Source organism: Apus apus, chromosome 7 (genome assembly GCF_020740795.1).
Source record: "Apus apus isolate bApuApu2 chromosome 7, bApuApu2.pri.cur, whole genome shotgun sequence".
Lineage (NCBI taxonomy): Eukaryota > Metazoa > Chordata > Aves > Apodiformes > Apodidae > Apus > Apus apus.
In genome coordinates, this window is record NC_067288.1 from 24,957,422 (window position 1) to 24,978,889 (window position 21,468).

Here is a 21,468-nt window from a genome sequence, read left to right on the forward strand (position 1 = left end):
AGTGAATTATTGTCAATCAATGTCTACACAACAGGATAAAAATAATCTTGAATGGCAAAACACCTATTATTATAAATTCTTAAGTGCTTCATTACTTCAAAATGTCACTCTCAATTTATAGAGTAACAGATAAACATCTTTCAACTGTTTACCTCAGTGTGTCTACTTTTGTGTAACTGAAACACTGCTTTTGAAAAGTCTTGTCATCACTTAGAGATTCTGCATTGTTCTGAATTCAGCAGTGGTGTAGTTCTGTTGAGGTTGCTTTTCAATCCCCTTTGAAACATACATTTAAGATACAGCAATCTATTTTTGTTTTCTGCCTATGACTTAGAGCTGGTCATTGGGAAAAAATCTGATTGTCATTGCCTTGCACAAGTATATTAAGCTCTATAATAGCACTGTAAATGCAAACAGTTACTCACCAGTAATATTCAGGAAAAGGAAACAAACTGAAAATGACAAGACCAATAAGAAAGAGGCTTTTTGAGAGACCCAAATAAATACACAAAGGAGACTTAAGGTTTTCAGTTTCTCATGGTGGAAGAGACACTGAAACACATCATACCCAACTTCATTGGCAAAAGAAATACCTGGTTAATTTTGCATCCCCAGTGATTTGTAGAAGCAAGCAGGTATCTGCAGTAACTTTCAATGCTCACCTCATCCTTTATGTCTTCCTGCTGCTGGGCACTGAAGATCTCCATTGCAGCCATCAGCCTCATCATTAGCTCATCCACTGTTGTGTTACCTAGCAACACAGGAAGATAGCTGATATAATTAAAGTTATTAAACAAAAAAAGAAGCAATTTAAGAATTAATCCATAAAAATAGTGAGACTTAAAAAAACCAAAAAGGACAGAAAATGCAACTATCTCAGCAGAATGCTTTTAGTTTGCTTTTTTACTGAAAATTCAAAACTGCTTTGACAAACAAATGCTAATGATAGACTAAAATTTTAGGTAGTTCAAATCTAAACAATTGGTTTGTGCTTGCAAGGAGTAACTATTTTTTTCCTTTCCATCACTGATGTTAAAGGAAAGTAACATATCTGGGGTTCCCTGACATGAAATGGATTTTACAGTTTAAGAATTCCCAAGTATTATCAAGGAGACTGAAGCAATTGCTTAGTTAGGCAACAAAAGGTAGGGTGTTGGCAGCAGCATCCAATTGGATTGGTTAAAAAACATGGAAAAAAACAGAATACAGCGATTGAATGGATGTGTGTGCATGCATTTTTATTTAGGTATAACTAGTAATAAAACTTCAAATATTATAATATATTCTCTCCAGTGTATTTACTTCTGATAAGACCTGTAAAGCTAATACTAGTGGAAAAGTAAGTCAGCTGTATAGATCAAGAAATACAGCATATGCACAGGAAAACAGATACCTTTTCTACCAGCATGCCTTCAGTCTTCATTAAGGCTGAAAGTTTAGTTTCATTTCCTACCAAGATGCTCTCAGTCTTTGTTTTCTTAAACTGAAAACTGTACCACCCATTAGAGCCACTTCTCATAGTAGCTACAACCTCTTAAGACCACGAGAAATGGTCTCAAACTAAACTCTTAACATCTGCCAACCTAAACAGTCATAGGACATTGGCAGAACAATACCAAGAGCTACATTTATAGTGGTGATGCTAGTCAAAATTTTAAAAGAACTAAACCAACCAGAAGCTGCAGTTCCACTAAAGAAAACAGAACTGTCCCCACAGTTTCCAACCTCAGGAAAAGATAAAAAACTAAAGTGAATTTAGACAGGCTGCATTTCAATAAATGCCACTGGGACTTAAGTTTCTATATTGTTGTATCTCTTCTGTAAACATGCCTTCTCACCCAGCCCTGAAAAGCCCCCATTGTTCCCTTTTCTAGCATTTGCTACCTTAGCAGAAAATGTTATCCCACATGCTGCAACACGCATGACTTCAGAGACTACCATTCACTTGAGGGGGTATTGTTAGGAGACACCAGTGTCCCAATTCATGGGAAAATGACAAGCAGAGCATGCCTAGTTTTTATTAAAAGATCATTTCAGTAAGGCTGCAAGCCTTGCTGCAAGCTGTAAAACAAGACTGGTTGATCTTTGTTTGGCTCAAAACATTTTTTTTTGCAGAAAACCTGAAAAATCAGTAAAACTTAATGAACGCAATGAAGTAATTTGGATTTTTTTATAAGATAAAGCTGCATTATGTCATGACTTCGAGTCACTAAGTTGCTAAAACAGGTAATTTAAGCCAGGAAGCACCACTGACTCCAGTGGGATAAGACAGGTTCTTAAAGTCATACACACATGCTGAACTATGCTGCAGAGTTATTAAAAACAAGAAAATCTATTTATTAGGTTATTTGTATGCAATGTTTTCTAAGTGATAGAAGTACCATGAATTAGTGTGCTGTACCTGGCACTAAGGAGACAAAATCCATGCAAAATTCAGAATTTTGGCTACAGCAAGGAGCACTGCAGATCCCTCAAGGAAATGACCAACCCCATATGCATAAAGCAACAGTAATGATGTCTGCAAAAGGCAGTGTTTCCTGAGGCTGAATTTCCTGAGGAAAATCAGGAGATTAGAATAAAGATTGCTAGATATAAGCAATAAATAAATGAGGACAGAGTGTCATGGAGAAACTTGTGGACAAAGCAGAAGAAATGAGAGGCAGCCATTCTTTGATGTATTTTAATTTTAAGAGTTCCTGGGAACAGCAAAGGGCATCACTCCACACCTAAGTCATCTTGCTGCCAGTGAAATCAGAGGGCTGGTTATGCCAGAAAGAACTGCTCGTGTAAGCCAGAAAGCTTCATTTATGTGGGGTTGTACTAGTAACTTAAAATTCAGATCTGATTTGGGGTCTCAGCTCTGCAGGCAGGTGGGAAAAAGCAATTCATGCTCAAGTATTAGCCCACTACATGCAACAGGAGCCCACTCATTAACAAGGAACTACACAGGGAGAACTAAATGTATTCTGGCACTACACAAAAAGTGCAGCCAAAATATTTTGGAAATCAGTAATTTATATGGATATACATTTGGAAAACTAAGTGTAGCTCCTTATTTAGGAGACTGACATTCTACTTTAAAAAAACCTGAAAACTTATTCTATGATTCTACTACAGTCATGTCAACTTCAGTCTCTAATATTATGTGAATTAACACATTTATGAATAGTAGGTATTTATCTTATGGCAACTGAAAGTTTAATTTGTGAAGTAAACTCTGAACAGCTTCAAAAAGAAATGGTTAGCAAAGATGTCATCTAGCAGCTTCCATACTAGCGTAAGAACTACTTTTCACATAAAGCAGGTACTGTACCTTGTATTACATTCAATACTTCATTTGATGATCGTTTTCCCATAATAATAAGGAAAAGTGGAAACTGGTCTGTCTTCTGAGTTCGAATTGTTTGGGCTACAACACTCCCGAAGTGTCTAGTGCACATTGTCAGAAACCTGTGTGAGGAAGAAAAAGTAGAGGTGTTTTTGAAGTTAGTTTAAAAAGTGCTAAATCCAGCATTTTAATTGAGAGTTACCTACTGTTTAACATCTAGGCTTCTAGATTCAATTCCAGAGCTCTTTCTCCCTTTTTATGAAGAAGTCATGAGGCTATTTACAAATATAATAAATCCCAGATTTTCTAAATGAAAACAATTAGTAAATGGTCGAGACAGCGGTTTATTTGATGGAGAATTCCATCTCCTGATACATTATTCTGCAGGCTATAATTCAAAACTAAACCCCCCAAATAATCATGCTAAATCAATTGTTAAAAACTTATTCAGAGAAATTCTGTAGAGACATAATATTGTAAACACGACCAAGTATAAAAAGAGCACAATTTCCTAAGAAAGCATAATGAAAGATGAAGAAATTGTTGTTCTCAGTCATGGAATTAAAACGTGGTACTTCAGAATTGTATTTTCTTTTGTGCTAGTGCCCTGCCTGTGACATACTTAGCAGTGTGGTCTAAAAACAATAATTCTAAGCTTTTGACCAAAAAAAGCTCTTGGATATTAGCATACAGAAGTCTAGCATTAGTATTCTTAACACGATCTTGAATAAATGAAAAAACTGATAAAGCTTTTCTCTTCCATTAGAGGACTGTTTGAAATTAGCATTTCTTTCAAGAGAAAAGGGTAGCTTATGATATGTTTTCAGATCTGATGGTAAAAAGTAAATGTCATAATAATAATGAATTATGAAAGACCAAATGCAAATACAGAATGCTTTAATAAGATCCAATTTAATAAAGTCTGTAAAAATAATGGACTTTTAATAACACAGGTCACAAAGGCAAAACAGTGGAAATTCTGAGGACTAGCCACTGGTACAGGCTTATTAATTCTTAATTATGTTCATGAAAGGCAACTTAAATCGTGTGTTTTCTTATGCCTTATGATAATATTTTAGGTAACAACTACTCTGAAATGTATGCTCTAACTGAAGAGCAAAGTCCTGTTGTCACATGCACTAGAAGCCAAATCTATTTGAAAAGACAAACTGCATTAGAATGTCAAGAGCTCCAAGTCATTTCTTCTCAAAGATACTGAAATTATTGAAAACTGCAATTTTTTTAATCAATCTATATGGTATCTAGTAAAATGGCTAAAAATTGATAAGCCTGATGAGTACAACACAGAGCCTGTTGAAGGCACCTGAAGTATAAAAAAAAATCCTCCATGGAGACACCTTGTAGTATTAACTGTGGCCATAACTGGACAGAAGACATTGAGCAGGGGGAGCCAGTGAGTATTTTGAAGCCAATGTCAAAATGCCAAATAGGGACTGCTACATCAGAAATAGCTACATGGAGACATACCAGCTAGTAAAGATAAAATAAAGAATCCATAAAAGTCTGGGCTCTTAGGCTAAATAATGTGGGTTTTTTTATTTTTGCATTTTATGGTGGGAATAGGTAAGTGAAATCTTGGCCTGACAAAAGTCAGTGGTGATGTTTCATGGCAAAATGACTAATATGTGTTCAAGGTTTCACTCCTGAAAGTAATAAAGATAGGGGTCAACTGAACTGAATTCCTGAAACTTCTGTATTAGAACTGGTTAATAGTCCTCAACATGCCATGGCAGAAAAGCACTCAAGTTTCATGTGAAAACAAAATATTTAACTGGAGGTGAAAAAATGCTGTAGAGAAGAATACTGCTAGAAGGAATGAAACTAAGAGACTATTACAATACTAGTCGCACTAGACAAAGGTGCTGATTTGTGGTTTGTCAGGGTTTTTAAAGATCAGTTCTGTATTTAGTCCATCCGTAACTCAATCTCAAAATATGCCTTTATATGTATGGATTTGTATCCAGAGAATTCTGACTGAAGTAGGTGTTTCAGTACATTAAAACCCTTCTAAATAACTTTTTTCCAGGAGATTAATTTTTATACATGGAACTTCTGGCTGACTACATAGAACCTGGCAGGCCATGATACCTTGGGGTATCACACAAATGCACACAAGAAACTTCTCACTAACATGACCCATCCTGCCCTTTGGACCCAAATGAGAACTAAAGTGTTGGCTGAAAAAATGTGAAGGCAGTCAAATGATGCAGCACTGAATAACAAGGCAGCAGCAGCAAACTCCAACAACTCCCTCCACTGTATAACTCCTGCTCACCAGTCACTTCTCAGTCACACAGGTGCTCTTTGCCAGGTCAGTGGTGAGTGCTCAGTAATTACTTGTAACATGTCTCTTCATTTTACTAGATGGGTAGGAATTGAATTTTCATTCATTATCCCCATTCAGTTTCTCTCAAGCCTTTTAGTAGATTTTGCAACTACTTAACTAATTTTGCATACTTTTTTTTCCTTTCCTGCCTCTACTGATTTTGTATTTGCAGATCTTTTTACTTACTTTCACATTCATATCCAGAAAAAAAAAACACAACACAAAACCCTGTGCTAATATTTACTGTCAGAAATATGTGAGTAGGACTGAAACCATTTGGTTCACTAACTACTGCCTTACTCTGCACATCACTAACAAGTGATTTTCTTACTTTCATCTGAACAGAAGTGTGCCAGATCTTTCAGTGGCATCTCCTGAGCTGCCAAGGGAGCTGCCTGTGGTGTGCATCAAAGAGCCAGATGTCCCTCCAGGGAGAACTGTTTTCCACAACATGCTGGATTACTGTGATCTCCAACCAAAAGTGGAAATAGAGGAATGCTGCCAGAAAGGGAGGGCAAATGGCATCCTACAAGTCCTTTTATTTGTAAATCACAAAAATATTCAAGGAGGGAGAAGTATGAGAAAGCCAAAAAAAAAAAAACATTTCAGGAAGGAAAAATCCATTAAAAATATCTCAAAAGTTACAAGAATAAAGTTCATCAAGGAAAGTAATAGTTTTGGCAGACAGCATCATTCCTTTACTTCTTCCATGACTCCCTAGCAATGAAACCAGTAGTTATTTAAAGCTACAGAATAAACATGGACACCGACCATGGTTTGACAAACACAGAAACAAACCCTAAAAAACTACAACATTATCTTAATTTTTTTTTAAATGCAGATCAAACAGGTATTAATTCGCAGACACAGTTCACTCCAGCATGCAGGAAAAATTTTTTTGGTGAAATGAAGATATTAATTTGGGGGGTTACTGAGGACTGCACAGCAGTTACCCCTCCACATGCACTCTGAGATAACCTGGGAGAAGAGTTAACATATTTGTAGCACATTTGCCTCCCAGAGAAGAATGTTATCATTGCTTACCAGCCAATACTTGACACACTATATTAAAATACACTCTTGGCATAACTTCTTTTGGCAACTTTATAATCAAATGCAATTTGTGTAACATTATTTTAAAAAGCTCCCAGAGGGCAATTATGAAAAAAATAACAGCTTTAATAACCTACTGGAAAAAGTTTAGCATATTACTGAATCTCAAAACCACAGGGAATACTTGTTACACTTGAAGTCTGTGGTCTACCACAGCTCCTGATCTCAGATCAGCTCTGCAGAACTTTGTATATGCTGGGGTTTAGCAATAATAAGGTTTTTGTGAAAACATACAGCTTTTAATTTTTAACAAAATTGGCCATCTCTGCCCAAAGTTCTGATCATCAGAAGTGCTGATCTCAGAGCTCAGTATTTTTTAATCCCTGAAGTTTTTTTGACCTAGATGATAGCCATTGACACCATGAAATACATATTGTCCTTTGCAGGGGGGCAAAAGCCCAAAGGAGAAAGCCAACTCCTAGGTGGGAGATGGCAGCTGTTCCCAACAGGAGGATATTTCATCATTTGAATGACTGGTATTATTATCTCATTGTATCTTTATGTATGCCCTGCTCGTGCACGATGTTGTTTCACACTTTGGTTATTCATATGGACAGATCTATTGCAGCCAAGTTTGGATCCATGATTACACAAGATCCTTCCTTGCCACACTATGAACAAACAAGTTATAGTGCTAAATACTTTAGGAAAAGGTAACTATTCCTTTAATACTTCAATGTAAACTTTTTTGTAAGCTAAGAGCATCTCTGGTGCTCAGTCCCTAAAGGGGCCACAAGGCAGAGGCATCTGTTTGCTCCCAAACTGTTGTGTTACACTTTCCAAGGTGAACTGGCTCAAAGTGATTTCTACACTTACCTAGCAGAGGAAGAATTTACAAAGAATTGAAGAGGAATTAAAGGAAGAGCTGGGCAAAGAACTCATTCTGAGCCACAAGAATCCTCTGCACTTCCATGAAAATCACAGTGCATTCCAAGGCCAACCTTACTTTAAGGAAGTTTAAAACTTCAGGAATGGCCATGAAAAATCTGTAAGTTCTTTCTTGAGCATGACAAAAAAAAAAAATTAATATTAAATATGCAAGATTCTTGATTATTTTAAATAATAATTATATACTGTGCAAAGTCAACATAAGACTCATTAACATGTTAATGTAAAAATAACATTTTTGTATTAGGTATTTACATTTTTTAAAAAGCAAAAGCAGAGGTAAAGAAATGTTATATTTAAATAATTTTTCTATCTATAGTCTCCATAATACAGAGTTATTGTCTTACCCACGTTGGTAGAGTCATAACTGTTGGCTCAAACACAAGGGGAATGAGCAACAGATAGAAGACATGGTCTAAACATGTATAAAGCAGCCTGAATCACCTTCAGTATACACACACACTAAATACCTAGGGATTCAGATGTAAAACTGTGGTTTTATCCACTTTTTTTCTATGTGAGAGTAAAGCCTAGATGAGCGGGTTACCTATTTCTGCATAAAACATGGAATATCTAATTTCATCCAGCAAGGTTAAAACAGATAATGTAACCCCATTTAGACGAAAACATATCCCTCTAGAAACTCATTAATCCATCCTTTCAGATACCAGTGGACACCAGACAAAATAACTGGTAAGAATATAAATAAAACATACCCAGACCCTTTTCTCAAACGCTGCACTAAAAATGAAAACCACAAGTTGCATTTGCGTATCAGTGGTACTTTATATTCTTGCCTGTCACATTAGGAAGACATGTAATAGAGGATTTGCTAAGGACTATCCAAGGCTCACTACAGTTAGTCTTTATAATAACCTAGATAACTCTAGAGAGTATGTTTGACTACTTCACAGATTTTGGTAAAGTGGGAGAAGCTACAAGCAAAGTGGAAGTCAGTAAAAGAATTCAGAATAGCCTTCAGAAATCAGAGAAATGAGGTGTCAAGTAAAATGCAGTTCAACAAGGTCAATGAATGCTTCCAAGTAAAAGAAACAACAGCATGAATAAAGAATAAGAATCAAGCAGTGAGTGAAGAAGAAAAGTCATGATGTGAAGAAGACAAGCATCATAGTGACGTGAGTAAACTGAAGCAACCTGAAATAATCCACTTTCTGTATTAAGTACTGAGAGGCAGTTGTAGGCACAGTGTATCCATAAAGGTGTGGACAACAAGCATAATAAACTACATGGTAGTTTGAGTACAGTGGGACAGAACTTGCTTTAGGATTTGTTTTTATAGTGGGGACATAAAATACATGCTTACAAATATAGCAGTTTAGTCAATTCCTCTGGGTTTAATACTTCTTTTTCAGATGACCTTAAAGCATTGCTATAGGCATATAAAATGATGCACTGAACACCTTAATCACATCACTTTCTATTTATGGATGAGTATTAGAGACACATCCATATCTTACTAATCATGATCCGATTAAAATGCATTCTCTGCTGGTTTTTAGTTTTCCAAATTTGGACATTTTTAGACTACTAACATGAAATTACCTTGAAGCATATAAATATTTAAGCAGGGATAGTTTACCTTTTCTGGTGGGTGTATAATAAACAGTTTAACCATCATCTATATACAGGCTGTTTCGTTCTCCATCTATAGAGACAATCACCTTTTATCCTTTTCCTTTTTTCTTCATTTCTGTGCTATTAGGAAACTATTCACAAGTGCAACCCTGAACAATACTATGCAGTAATTATGACTAGATGACAAAGAGATGTGAACAATTACTGAGCCCATTTTGAAACCCTACACTAATAAAGTCATTAGATGCTGCCCTTGCCATGAGCCTTCTAAAAGCTTCTGAAGTTACAAGAACACACGGCATTGTTCGTTAGGACAATTGCTGCTGGCAGAATGCAAACCTTGAGTTAAACCATGCTGCAAATTGATCTTGACATTCTGTTAAGACCGCCACTAAAATCAAAAGCAAAGGAGAAAAGGAGAAAATGAGCGGGTGGGATGTAATCATGGAACAGAAGGGCTCCCTCCTCACCTTCTTTCCTCTTCCTCCTCAAACCAAACCATACAGAAAATGACAAACTCGCCTAGTGTTTGAGAACCTTTATTTTTAAAACATTAATTAGACTTTTGACCTGTTTTTATTGACTGGCACCATATTGCTATTGAAGGAAATTAAATAAAATATTGCAAAATACAGCAGATAAGGTTTTCACACTGTTCTGTGAAACCTGATAAGGATTTAGCACCCAAAGAACACATCCAACAGTTTTGCGAGCAACATATACAGAATCTACAGTCCCTCCTGAAGAGGCAGTGAGAAATTAACTCACTGTGTCCAGCCTTCACAGACCCCACACCTGCAATATATTTGCTGAAGGATCAAATAGGATTGGGGAGATGGAGTAATATGGTCAACTGGTCTTCATCCAGGCATGTGTCATTCAGTAGGTTAGTATTAAGGGTCAGCAACTGTGAATATGGCTAATTACTTGATGACAGAAATTGCAGGTGAAGACAACCTGCTGCTAAGAAGCACTTCAGTCAATTAACTCTTCCCTAAGCTTAAGCAAAGTGAAAAAACTATCATTTGAACATTAAAACTGACAAGTACTTGTCATCAGAGCTGAGAAACAGCACCCAAGGGCAACGATATCAAAAGCTAAAGAGCTGCTACAGACATTTGAGTCCTTGTTTTATGGTTTGGCATTGCTTTGCTTGGCAAACATTATGTGTATTGGAATTCTATTAATATTATGCATAATCTATGTTTGTAAATGCTGTGTGTACAAACATAAAGGTTTGTGTGCATGTGTAGCTGTATATGTATGTATGTATTTTCACTATATATCTGTCCTGGATACAAACACATTAGATTAATGTCTATTAATGAATTATCAAATGTAGTTAGGCATGTGCTTACATACACACATATACACAAACCTTCCCCCCCCCCCCCCAATTATATTAGAATAATGGTATTTAGTTAACTCTTTGAAGATGGAGCCAGATAAAGTGCCAGAACTATGGCTGGTCATTTCTGGCTCTCCAGCTCATCTATCCCACGACCTGAGGGAAACCTTTGGAATAGCTTAGCCCATGGGATGGCCCAGCACTCCTGCAGCCATGTGCTTGGTCCAAGAGGCAGGGTGAGAACTGTCACCACTGCTGTTGTCAAACAAACACCACTGCTACTGCCCTGGTACCTCCTGGAAGCATGTTCTAGCAAATCTCCCTAGCAAGCAATGGAAAGCGAACAGTGATTTTAAGATCATGATTCACCCCAAATTGAGTGGAATATTACACGAAAGTAACAAATATACCTGTAGCTTTGTGGGAATTTTTCCTCCTCTGACCATGGACAACATAAATTACAAGAATGTGCAAAACAGGTACAAACCAGTCTGAACTACAGGTGACAGAGTTTTCACATAGATCCCTTGAGAGTATGACAAAAACTCCACATTCTTTTCCAAAATGAAGGCTGATTATTTTATCATATAATTTTGTGTCTTTTATTATTTTGTTTTTATTCTAGTAAAGATTCACGATTTGCAGCACTTAACCAAAGTAATTGCCCTTTTCCTACAAACCTTCTGTGAGAGGCAACTGACATACGTCCTCTTAACTGTGCTAACCAGAGTTCTCCTTCAGTTTGACAAAGTAACAGTCCTGAGTGGCTGTAGTTAAGGAATATTAAACAATATTACTCCCAAAATGGTAATGTTTATGCACCTGAACTACTACTAACAGTTACCCTGGCACTTGCACACAGTGTTTTACTTTTAGTGCTACCTACAGAGCTCTTCACTCTGTTGCAATGGGTGATGAGAGATTCCAGCTGAAAAGTGCCATTGTACAGAAAGGCAGGATTCAAAGCATGTCCCTACATCAGTGTCAGCCAAGCATCATATTAAAAATCAGGAAAAAGGATAAGATTTTGGAGCTTGTTTTGTTCTACAGTGTTCAGGCTAGACCTCCATTCCATTAATGAGAAAAAATGGAAACTACTGTTATAATAAAGACTGGTTTGGGAACAGAATTACATCCACAGATGTCAGAAAGAGAACAATAAAGAGCAAGAAAAAAATATCAGAATATTCAAGATGTTTTGGCTTATAGAAGGAAAGTATATATACCAGCTTGAATTTGTTCATGCCATGCTACAGTATGGAAAACCTGTCTTCTATTACTAACATTGAGGTGCCTCAATTGATTTACTGCTGCAAATAAAGTGAGCCTGAGTCCTCTGCCTTCCCACTCTGGCTTTTCCACTAATGCAATTGTAACAGCCCAAATAAGTTGCTTTTGGACTACACCAGCACACAAAGAGCAGTTCCTTCCATTGTTGCCACCCTCTTCTCACCATTCAAATAAAAAGCTAAATGCAACTGTGTCCACAGGGATACAGAACAGAATAGGCTCCAAGAGCACTGTCGTTGTGTCACATAATGAAGGGCAGCAACCAAACAGAGGTACTAAGTGTTTATTTATGGGAATGCCCACAGTGCATTGGCACTTTCCAAAGGGAGAAGGAAGCATCATGCCTCCTCTGAAGAAATCAGTCTAAGGAGCAGGATGTGACACTAAACACAACTGAGAAATTCTTCTCATTCAAGCCTGCATGCCTTGTTTACCCCTTACTATTTTTTGACCTCACTGTTAATATGACAGTTTCTTTGGTGTTGTTAACAGAAAGCAAAAAACTTGTAGGCTTAAAAACCCTCTTGCACTGCACAATCGGTGACTGGGTTCATTGAGAACAGCTATAAAGCCTTAAACAAGCCCTTTATTTTGTGTTTTAAGCAGTGTCATAAGGAGTTAATAGGACACAGCTGTACAGGCTCTTTCCAACAAGCAGCTTCTGTGGCTTTGGTCACCACAGGTGTCTCAGTAACCTGCAAACTCTGATTACTAGTGTATCAAAGTTGTGCTACTTAATAGATTTCTTTAGTAAAACACAACAAAGCAATTACATGGCTGTTGATCGTCAGTCATAAAAAACCCCCTCAAACACAGTTTTTCAAAAGAAACTACACTGCAATTTTTTGTCATTGTAAAATAAAAGAAAGCAGAGAATTAAATAGAAAAGTGAACAATGGAACAGCAGGTAGTCAGCTGAACTTAGCCACTACAGATGGTTTAGAAATAGTGTTTCCTTCTACACCAACTTGTGGGATAAAAGAAAAGGAGGAGGCTCCTTACTGACTATGAATGGCAATACCAAAAGACTTAAGCAACTTTCCACTCTATGTATTTGGTCCCATGAAAGAACCTAGATGTTTCTTTTTCCTCTCTCTCTCCCTTTTTTAAAAAACGTTTTACCTGGTTTTTTGGCTGCTTGTTCCATAATTTTTAACTTTCTAGAATAACTTAAACTAGGAACATAGCTGCTGATTCATCCAATGACAAAATGCAGCAGGTTGAGTGAGGAATTCCTGTGAAACACAAGTGTTATTTCAAAAGTGTATTGGAAAAAGAGATTGTTCTGTTCTCCGTGCCCCCTTTCAGTAGAGAAATGTTAACTATAATTTACATATTTAAGAATAGGAATGCACGAATGCTCTATTCTAGCAAGCCACAAGAGAAAGAAACATAAATGTGTAGTTTTGATCATTCAATAATAGAACTGTCCAATGAAATTGTATAAAAAAGAGGCAGCCTTATCCCAGCTCAAATGACTGTTGCATCTTTTGTTCAAAAGTCGGAGGAACTGTCATTGTAGTAATATACACAAGACATTAGCCTGGCAAGCAGTGGTCTTCTGTGTCAATAAAGGTGATGAAAGCAGGTCCAAGTGCGAAAACCAAAGTCTGATTTCTAAATATAATAAGTCTACTAGTAAAATCACTATTTTCAACAGAGTATGATCAACTGCTAAAAAAATTGAGAGAGCTTTTAATATAAAGATGAAAAATGTGTAAAACACAAAAGATGTAGAAGGAGGTGGAATCTACAGTTTTAAAATTTCTTTACTCATCAGCAAAATGATGGCCTCTCTAAGACACAGGATTGTTGGATTGTTTTTATTATATTAAAACCTATAAAACATCTGAGTATCACCAAAGGAATGTTCTGTAAGAAACCTGTATTTCAAAAAAGCTCACATGACTTGCAAGCTTCTAATAATTCTTTGCATAATCTGCTTTTAATATTAATTTATCACATGAATGTTATTTTTTTAATAGCATTTTCATTAACAACAGTAGTTATTATCCCAGATAGTTCTAAACAAGGAGAGTCCAATTCCCAGTGAACCTCAGCCAGCACAGCTTCATTGATCAGCTAAGAGTGAGCATGAATGCAAGAGATTTGATACACAGAGATGACACAGACATAAGGACCTTCCTTGAGAGAAAAGCTGTTCCATTCACAGTCCAAGTCTTTGCGAGACTTACCTTGCTCTGTTGGCTTCTTTTGTCATGTCCCATGCCCAGGTGATGAAGTTCTGACTCAGATAGGAGACAATAGATTCAGCACAGAGCATTTGTGAGCAGAAGACGTTGGTTAGTACACTTTCATCATGGTGGAGGTAGATAGCAAGAAGCTTTCTCTGAAAAGACACAAGAAAAGATCAGTGAAAACTTACTGTGACTGTCCAGTAATTTAAAATTACAGCTGCAGGCTTCTGTATTAGGCACCCAGGGTTGTTTATTGAGGGTGCTGAGTATCTCAACCTGCACACACAGGGGAAAAAACCCCCAATAAAAGTCAAGTCAAACAGTCCACCCAAATCTGTAGGTCTTCTTAATGCTTCTTAACCATTTTATTTTGGGTACCTAAACATGATACCTTATATCCTTAGAACATGAATATAGCAACACTTGAATGCACACTCCAAAACCTTATTTAGCTTTAAAAATGAGTGAACTTTTTTGGCTTGCTGCCAGTAAAGATAGCATTTGGGACAATTCCCTGAGCAAGGAACCCACCTCTTGATATTACACTATCTATGATCCTCAACAAATAAAATTATAAACAACCTTAAAAAATGACAGTGTATTGTTATTACTCCATCTGTAGCCAAATAAAATAAGAATGAGGAAGTAATGAGACAGCTGCCTATAGTCCCAAAGGCTGTGATATTCCATGCTGGATATTTTGGCAGCTCCACATCCAGCTGTATGATATGGGGAGGCCCACAGCACATTAGCCCCTACTTGGTAAGTCTCTGTGCAGCTGGTCAGAAGGCCAGGCACTGGCCCAGCTGGATCTGTCTCTTGCCAAGCTGTGGAGCAAGGTGACTGCCCTAGCACTGGGAATGAGTATGAGGCAAAAGGGTATGAAAGACATGGATCAAATCCCACACTGACTTTGTGAGCACTGATACATCTCATCATATTTACCACGTTAAAGTTAAGACTAGATGTTGAAGATGGTGACTGCAGCCTCTTGAAACAAAATAATCTGTGCTGTGCTCTTCTGAAACCCTATCAGATAATATCTGAGCTTTGCTGTCAGCAGCACATAGCTGTGCTCTGTCCCCATGATCATCTCAGACCTTCTATGTGCACGTAAGAAGCAGACTGAGAAAAATACAGGGAAACTATGAGCTAGCTAAGGACAATGATTCTACATCTTGTACTCAGCGAGTTATAAATAGCCTTCAGAAAATGACAACTTTCCATTCCCCCGTGCCTGTATATATTACTTAATTCATTTTAAAATCCTACTTGAACATATTTGCTGAAACAATACGGTAAATGCTATTTTCAGACTTTCATCTAAAGTAATTTCAACTCTCTCCATCAGAACTGACACTGAACCCTACATACTGATTACTGATGTGTATTGATACAGCAAAGACAAGGGATGCAATTTTAACACAAGCTGTCTTTGTAAAAAACCTGGATGGCTATCACCTCATATACTGGCTTTGGGTAAAGCTTAATGACTATTTATAAAAAGAATACATTTGAACATTAGACTTTGGGAAAGAGATTAGTAATTTGCATTCATGTTTGTCTAATTTAATTTAAATGCTCTTTAGAACCATGTACACATGTGCCAGGAAGGGCCATTAATAAGCCCAACCAACACGCAGAGATCCACCTAAGTGCAGCCAACAACATTGACTGAAACTAAACTTGAAAGTCCAGGGCACCGATGGACAATATCAAGCAATAAAACAGCATTTCTGTGGTGATATTTAATTTAAAAAGAAGAAAGAGGCAGGGGAAGATCGGGCACTGTCTGTTTTTGAGGATCAGCCATTCTGCATTTCAAAGCGTCGATCCCTGCAATATCCAGGTTACTGTGCTAGAATCTGGACTATTATACAGCAGTTGTAAGAGAGGGAGGGCAAAGATGTGTTTACTCAGTGATTAGGGCCTTAGAATAAGCCTCTAGCTCCTAGAGAGACAGCTCACCACTTATTCATTTGGACCAATTCACAAAGCCTAGAAAGATTAAACATCCATGCTGAGAAGACAAGCGAATGCAGACGGTGAAAAAGAAATAAAAATTCTTTAAAAACTCTGAGATGACTTCATTATTTTTTCCACAAGGAAACTTTAGGAAAGTGTTTAGTTAGAGAAAAACCCACATTGACCTCTCTCTAAACCCTTAATCTTTCCTTTGTGGTGGCACTGCTTTGTGGTAAGCGGATGGCTTTGCTCTCCTCTTTTCACTGGGAGCAGATAGAAAAAAGGCTCTTGAGAAACACTTTTACTTCCAAAGAAACAACCCCATGAAACTGTTAAATATAAGATTCCATACAACGGAATGTTTCAAAATATGTAGAGTTTTAGGCTGAAAGATTTAGGGACAAATTTTAGTAAACAACACACGCACATACACAATAGATGTTTACACTGAGCTATTTTACAAGTGAATGTAAATTTTGTTGCATCAACAAATCTCACCATGCAAAGACTAAACTCCATCACATATAAAAGTCTGTACTTATGTCTGATAATTCATCCAAAATGTTAAGGTCAGGCATAAGCATACTGCTAGGACAAGTTAAAAGAGGTAGCCCAAAGAACTGAAATGCTGAAATATGATTTTGAAAAATCTTAGTGGAAGATAGTGATACTTTTCCTTGGAAAAACACATATTGTTACTGTTCTGTGGTTTGTTTTGATTTGTTTTGTTTTTTACTAACTCATGGTAGTACATATTTATGAGGGGTTTTGTTGTTTTAATTTCAAGCCTTTGAAAATTCAAATGGCTATGTCATCCACTCGGTCAGTTTTGCATTTTGGAACTTCGTAAAAGTTAATGCACTTTGTACAGAATTAGAAGAACTGTAGCAAAAGTTGTCACTGAGGCAGAAAGCAACACAGATCCTTGTGAGGCTGGGAAAATAAATTGCTAATCACTGGGTAAGGTCATGTCCAAGCTTCTCAGCCAGTTCCCAATAATGTGAATAACTTTGGTCCCTCCGAAGAATATGAACTTGAATGAGAACAGCAATACAGTCATAAGGGTCAGCAAAACCACAGATCTGAAAGGTTATTTTTGAATCTTAGGTTTACAAGTTCAAATAATGACTGAGACAAAAACGTTCACGATGTAACAGCTGTTAGAGGCATTAATGTTCTTTCAAGTTGCTCAGCTAACAAATCAAGATCTTAATTTTTCCTCTAGGTTTTGTGTAGTGAGAGCTAATTCAAATGAACAAAGGGACACATTTGCACATTTTTAAGCCTTTGAAGTGTACAGTCTGATCCACCTGTCTGTGGTGATCTTGGAGATCATCTGATCAGCCTTTTTGGACACAACTACTCTAAGCACACACAATCCTTTCCTCCCTAAGCAGAATGCAGCCTCCTCTAACACCAAGGTATGCACCTTCAAATTTACTCCACTTTGAAAAAGGATCAAAGCAAGAATAGGGCAGAGAGAGAATCATAGGAAGCCTTGCTGTGTGTTATACATAACAGAACAAAACCTGCTGAAGATAAGCATTATTAAATTCCCCTGCACCTGTCAAAAGAAAAGAGACTGACAGGCACCAAAGACAAAGAGACCAGAGACACTGACCAGCCGCTAGCCTTGCAGAAGAGGACCTGAACTAAACTGTATCCCACAGGCTCCTCAAGTCAGAATGAGATGATCCCCATTATCTTCTGATTTGGTCTTTTGTATTATATGTGGCATAAGACATCCCTGAGCTAATTTCTAATTAAAACTTTCAGTAATTTTATCTTTCAGAAAAACATCTAGACTCAAGAAAACATCAGTGATGAAGAACCCAACACTCTCCCAGGTAAAGGTGTGGTTTATTTTATGCTTGATTTAGTCTACTTTCATCTTCCATTTGATCCTATTATACTGTTGTAGCTCAATTTCAATCAATTGAACTTGCAGCGATATCTTACCATAATCCAAAGAATATCCAGTAATTGAAAGAGAACTCAAATAAGATCTATAAATCACAGGCTTTGAAAGAGGAGAAAACGTAGAGTGTGGCAGACAATTTAAACAAACTTTCATTATTTAACACCAAATGCAGAAGATGCTAAAGAGAGACCCATACCCGAGACTAACATTTCAGATATGAAAGATGAAGATATGCAAATATGAAGAAAAAAGGGTGTGTAGGCACACAGTGAGAATAAATCTCTACATAATAATTATCCACAAGTTCAGAAATAATTTGAGAAATAAAAGACAGAACTGCTACCACACACATAAGGCAAGGCTGGAAAGAAAATGTGGGTGGCTACACAGGACTTGAACTAGAATTTACATACTGACATCCACCACAGTGCAGCTGCTTTACTCTTCCTGGGAACTTAAGAGTTTTATTTCTATACCTGTCCTCTACAGTTTCAACCAGACCATGTAGATCTGTGTTCAGGTTATTTATGTTTAATTGGAACCTGTAAAGTAGTAATTTCTCCGTCTTAGGACCCTCAGACAACTGAACTCAGATGCATTTTCAAAGCACACACAGGATACACAATATGATCAAGCCCCTTCTAAAATGTAAGAGTAGCAACTTGACTTGATTTAAAATGTCCCTGGAGTCAAAGTCAAAGGTGATGGTGAAGCTGTACTCCTTTACATCACTGCGTAATATTTATGGAATAAATGGGGGGAAAAAGATGACAAAGACCAAACCAAAGCTGTCCTGCAATTGGCTTTCAGAGCCTTTCTCTACATGAGGTAGCATCTAAAAGACAATCTTCAAATTTCTCTTCTGAGACAGTAAGACTGGAGAGCAGCCAATGCTTTTTCTATAATGTGATCTGACAGAAATCACCCTGTGAATCTTTTCCTGCATTAAGTTCAGCATGAACTTCATTAGCTGAAATAATAACGAGGGACAGTTTTCTGAGTTACACAGGTAAAAATGATGCCCTGTGTGAAGGAGTATTCTCCAACCACCAGGAATAAAAAAAGCTTTTAGCTGAAGATGCGAAATGATGGAAAGGAGCACAATTTCTTCTAGGTATTCAGACAAGAAAGTACTCCTATGTGAGAGGGATGGTGCTGCCACTAAACTGAACCTAAAAGACAGAATTCAGGAAGAAGAAAAACATGGTTCATTTTCAGCATGCAGGAATATATATTGAGGTGACAATACCAATCTGTGGTAAGAGAGATGTTTCACATATTTATTAAAAGTCAGTGGACAGAAAGGTTGAGAGAGCAGCAGGAGGTGATCTGACAGAGGCATAAAAGAGCTCCTGAAAAGGTAAAGCAGATGTCTTTATTCTCTCTCATAATAAAAGAGTAGCAACCACCTATAAAAATGAAAAGGCAAACAAACTCCAATAAAATAAAATAGTTTAGCATTCAAATGAATACTTCTGTGGGATTAATATAGGGATTAAGATCTTGTATTAATACTACTCCAAGTTAGGATAAACTCCCTGATGTCTCAGAACACAGGGCACCCACAAACGGTTTTCGGTCACAAAGAAACCTCCCCCAGACATCTTGTTTAAAACTGTCTATTGTAAGATTTCTTCCATGGCATCTAGCTTAGGTATTTCTATGATAGTGCAGCTACTTGAGCAGGAGTAAGGTTGTTCTTCATGAATTATATACCACAGAAAAAAACTTCTTTCCAATTGGCACGGTAAGTAGATGAAGAATTTCATAAAAGGAAATGTTACTTGTTAATTTAATAAATCTCTGTCTCTCTTTCTCTTCCTGACCCACTTAAAAGATAAAGAAAATATTTTCTTGTGTTGTAGATACAGTAAGCCTTGGAAATGAACACACAATGCCCTGAACTATCAGTCTGCTGGAGGGAGCTGGGGATTTCTCTGCCAAGGACACTGGTCATTGAAGGGAAAGCTCTGCATCTCAGCTATTGTATTTTTGTGCTCAAGAGATACATAGGTTTTAAAGCAGAGCTACATTTGACCTCATTCCATCCATCCTACCAAGAGCTGGCGCTACCATAGTAGCAGTTGCTCTAAAGGAAAAAAGACACCCATCATGCATGTCAATCTTCACTATCTGAAGACTCAAACGGAAAAACTACAATAATAAAAGCTAAACCAAACACAGGCAAAAGACAAACAGCTCAATGTTTTTACAAGGTGTTTCCTTCTCAATTAACGTTTTCCTTAAGGAACTGTGAATTACCATCCTTTCCAACACTAGGAAATGTAAGACACTAAGATTTACCAGAACAGCATCTATTTTCTTAAAAAGAATTTTAAATCCATGCTTTGCATTTAACACCTTATGGCATAAGTTAATTTTCTTAAAATAACCCAAGCTAAAATATCCCTGCAAAAATGCTTCAAGTTGATATACACTGGGATTTTCTGGAGGGAAAAATTATCCACAATATAGCTTAAAAACGTAGCTGATGGCTGTCTCACCAGGCCAGAACTGTAGAGTGCACCTTCTGCTCTGCACAGTGTGGAGAATTTGTCAAGAAAAGGCTAAGATCTCTGAGCACTCAAGCTGCCAAGTGCTCTCAAATTAAATCAGTTTGAAGCAGTTTTCATTAAGATGGATTGAGTGTGGCATCGTGAGAAACACTCTATCAAATGTAGTGTTTTACTTAGTGATTAAGTATATACCAGTTGATGAAGCTACCCAAATCCTTCGTAATCCCACCACTCCAATAAACATTTAATGAGTATATAAGTTCAAAAAGCCTAGCAGAGGATTTAAACCTTCAATCTTGTTTTTATTTACTCTTGGAACTCAATTTCTCACTTCAAGTGAAGAATGCTGGTGCCTGAAGCTCATCTGTTGCCCTGGTAAAATTAAGTGCCCTCCACAGTATAAATCAGAAGACAAGACATACAGGTTGCGATTTCTGCTAAGCTTTTTTCTTTATACTGATATACATATTGAATTATTGTATTAAATGCAATTATAAAACTATAAAATAATGTGTCCTTTTCCTTAGTTATGAATTCCAGGAGGCAGTACTGAAAAAACTTTGTTTGTAACAGGAAAAAAGCAGTGAAAATAAATGGCATAAACACATTCTCATGTTTTAGATCAGAAAGTTACAATAAAATTAGAATCATTCCACAGAGTAGTTGGAGGGAAGTGCTTTCAAAAATTAAGACAATATTAAGAGAAATATAAAATTGACAAAAAAAGCCACAAACCCAATAATTTTCTAAGTAATAATTTTATACTGATGAGCATCTGCTCTTACTAGATCACAAAATATTAGAAGTGTAAAGTGACATTAATTTCAGATGTGGCGTGTAAGCAGTAAAGAAACTACTTACAGCATTAAAAAAACAAATGGACTGCACCACATTAATATTAGATTTACAGGTATAAAAAAAATTATGAAAGCTTCTAATGAGTTCTCATCCATTGCTG

General features: G+C 36.9%; 1 protein-coding gene across 2 annotated transcripts in view; it reads right to left on the reverse strand.

Annotated features, from left to right (window-relative positions):
- FAF1 (Fas associated factor 1) overlaps positions 1–21,468 on the reverse strand; it is a 164,238-nt gene that overhangs the window by 32,744 nt on the left and 110,026 nt on the right. For both annotated transcript variants that reach the window (XM_051625410.1, XM_051625409.1), the window contains exons 13-15: positions 14,106–14,260; positions 3,314–3,450; positions 663–751 (exon numbers count right to left, since the gene is read on the reverse strand). In XM_051625410.1, coding sequence (XP_051481370.1) covers positions 663–751; positions 3,314–3,450; positions 14,106–14,260 — 381 coding nt within the window. The remainder of the gene's footprint in view (positions 1–662; positions 752–3,313; positions 3,451–14,105; positions 14,261–21,468) is intronic.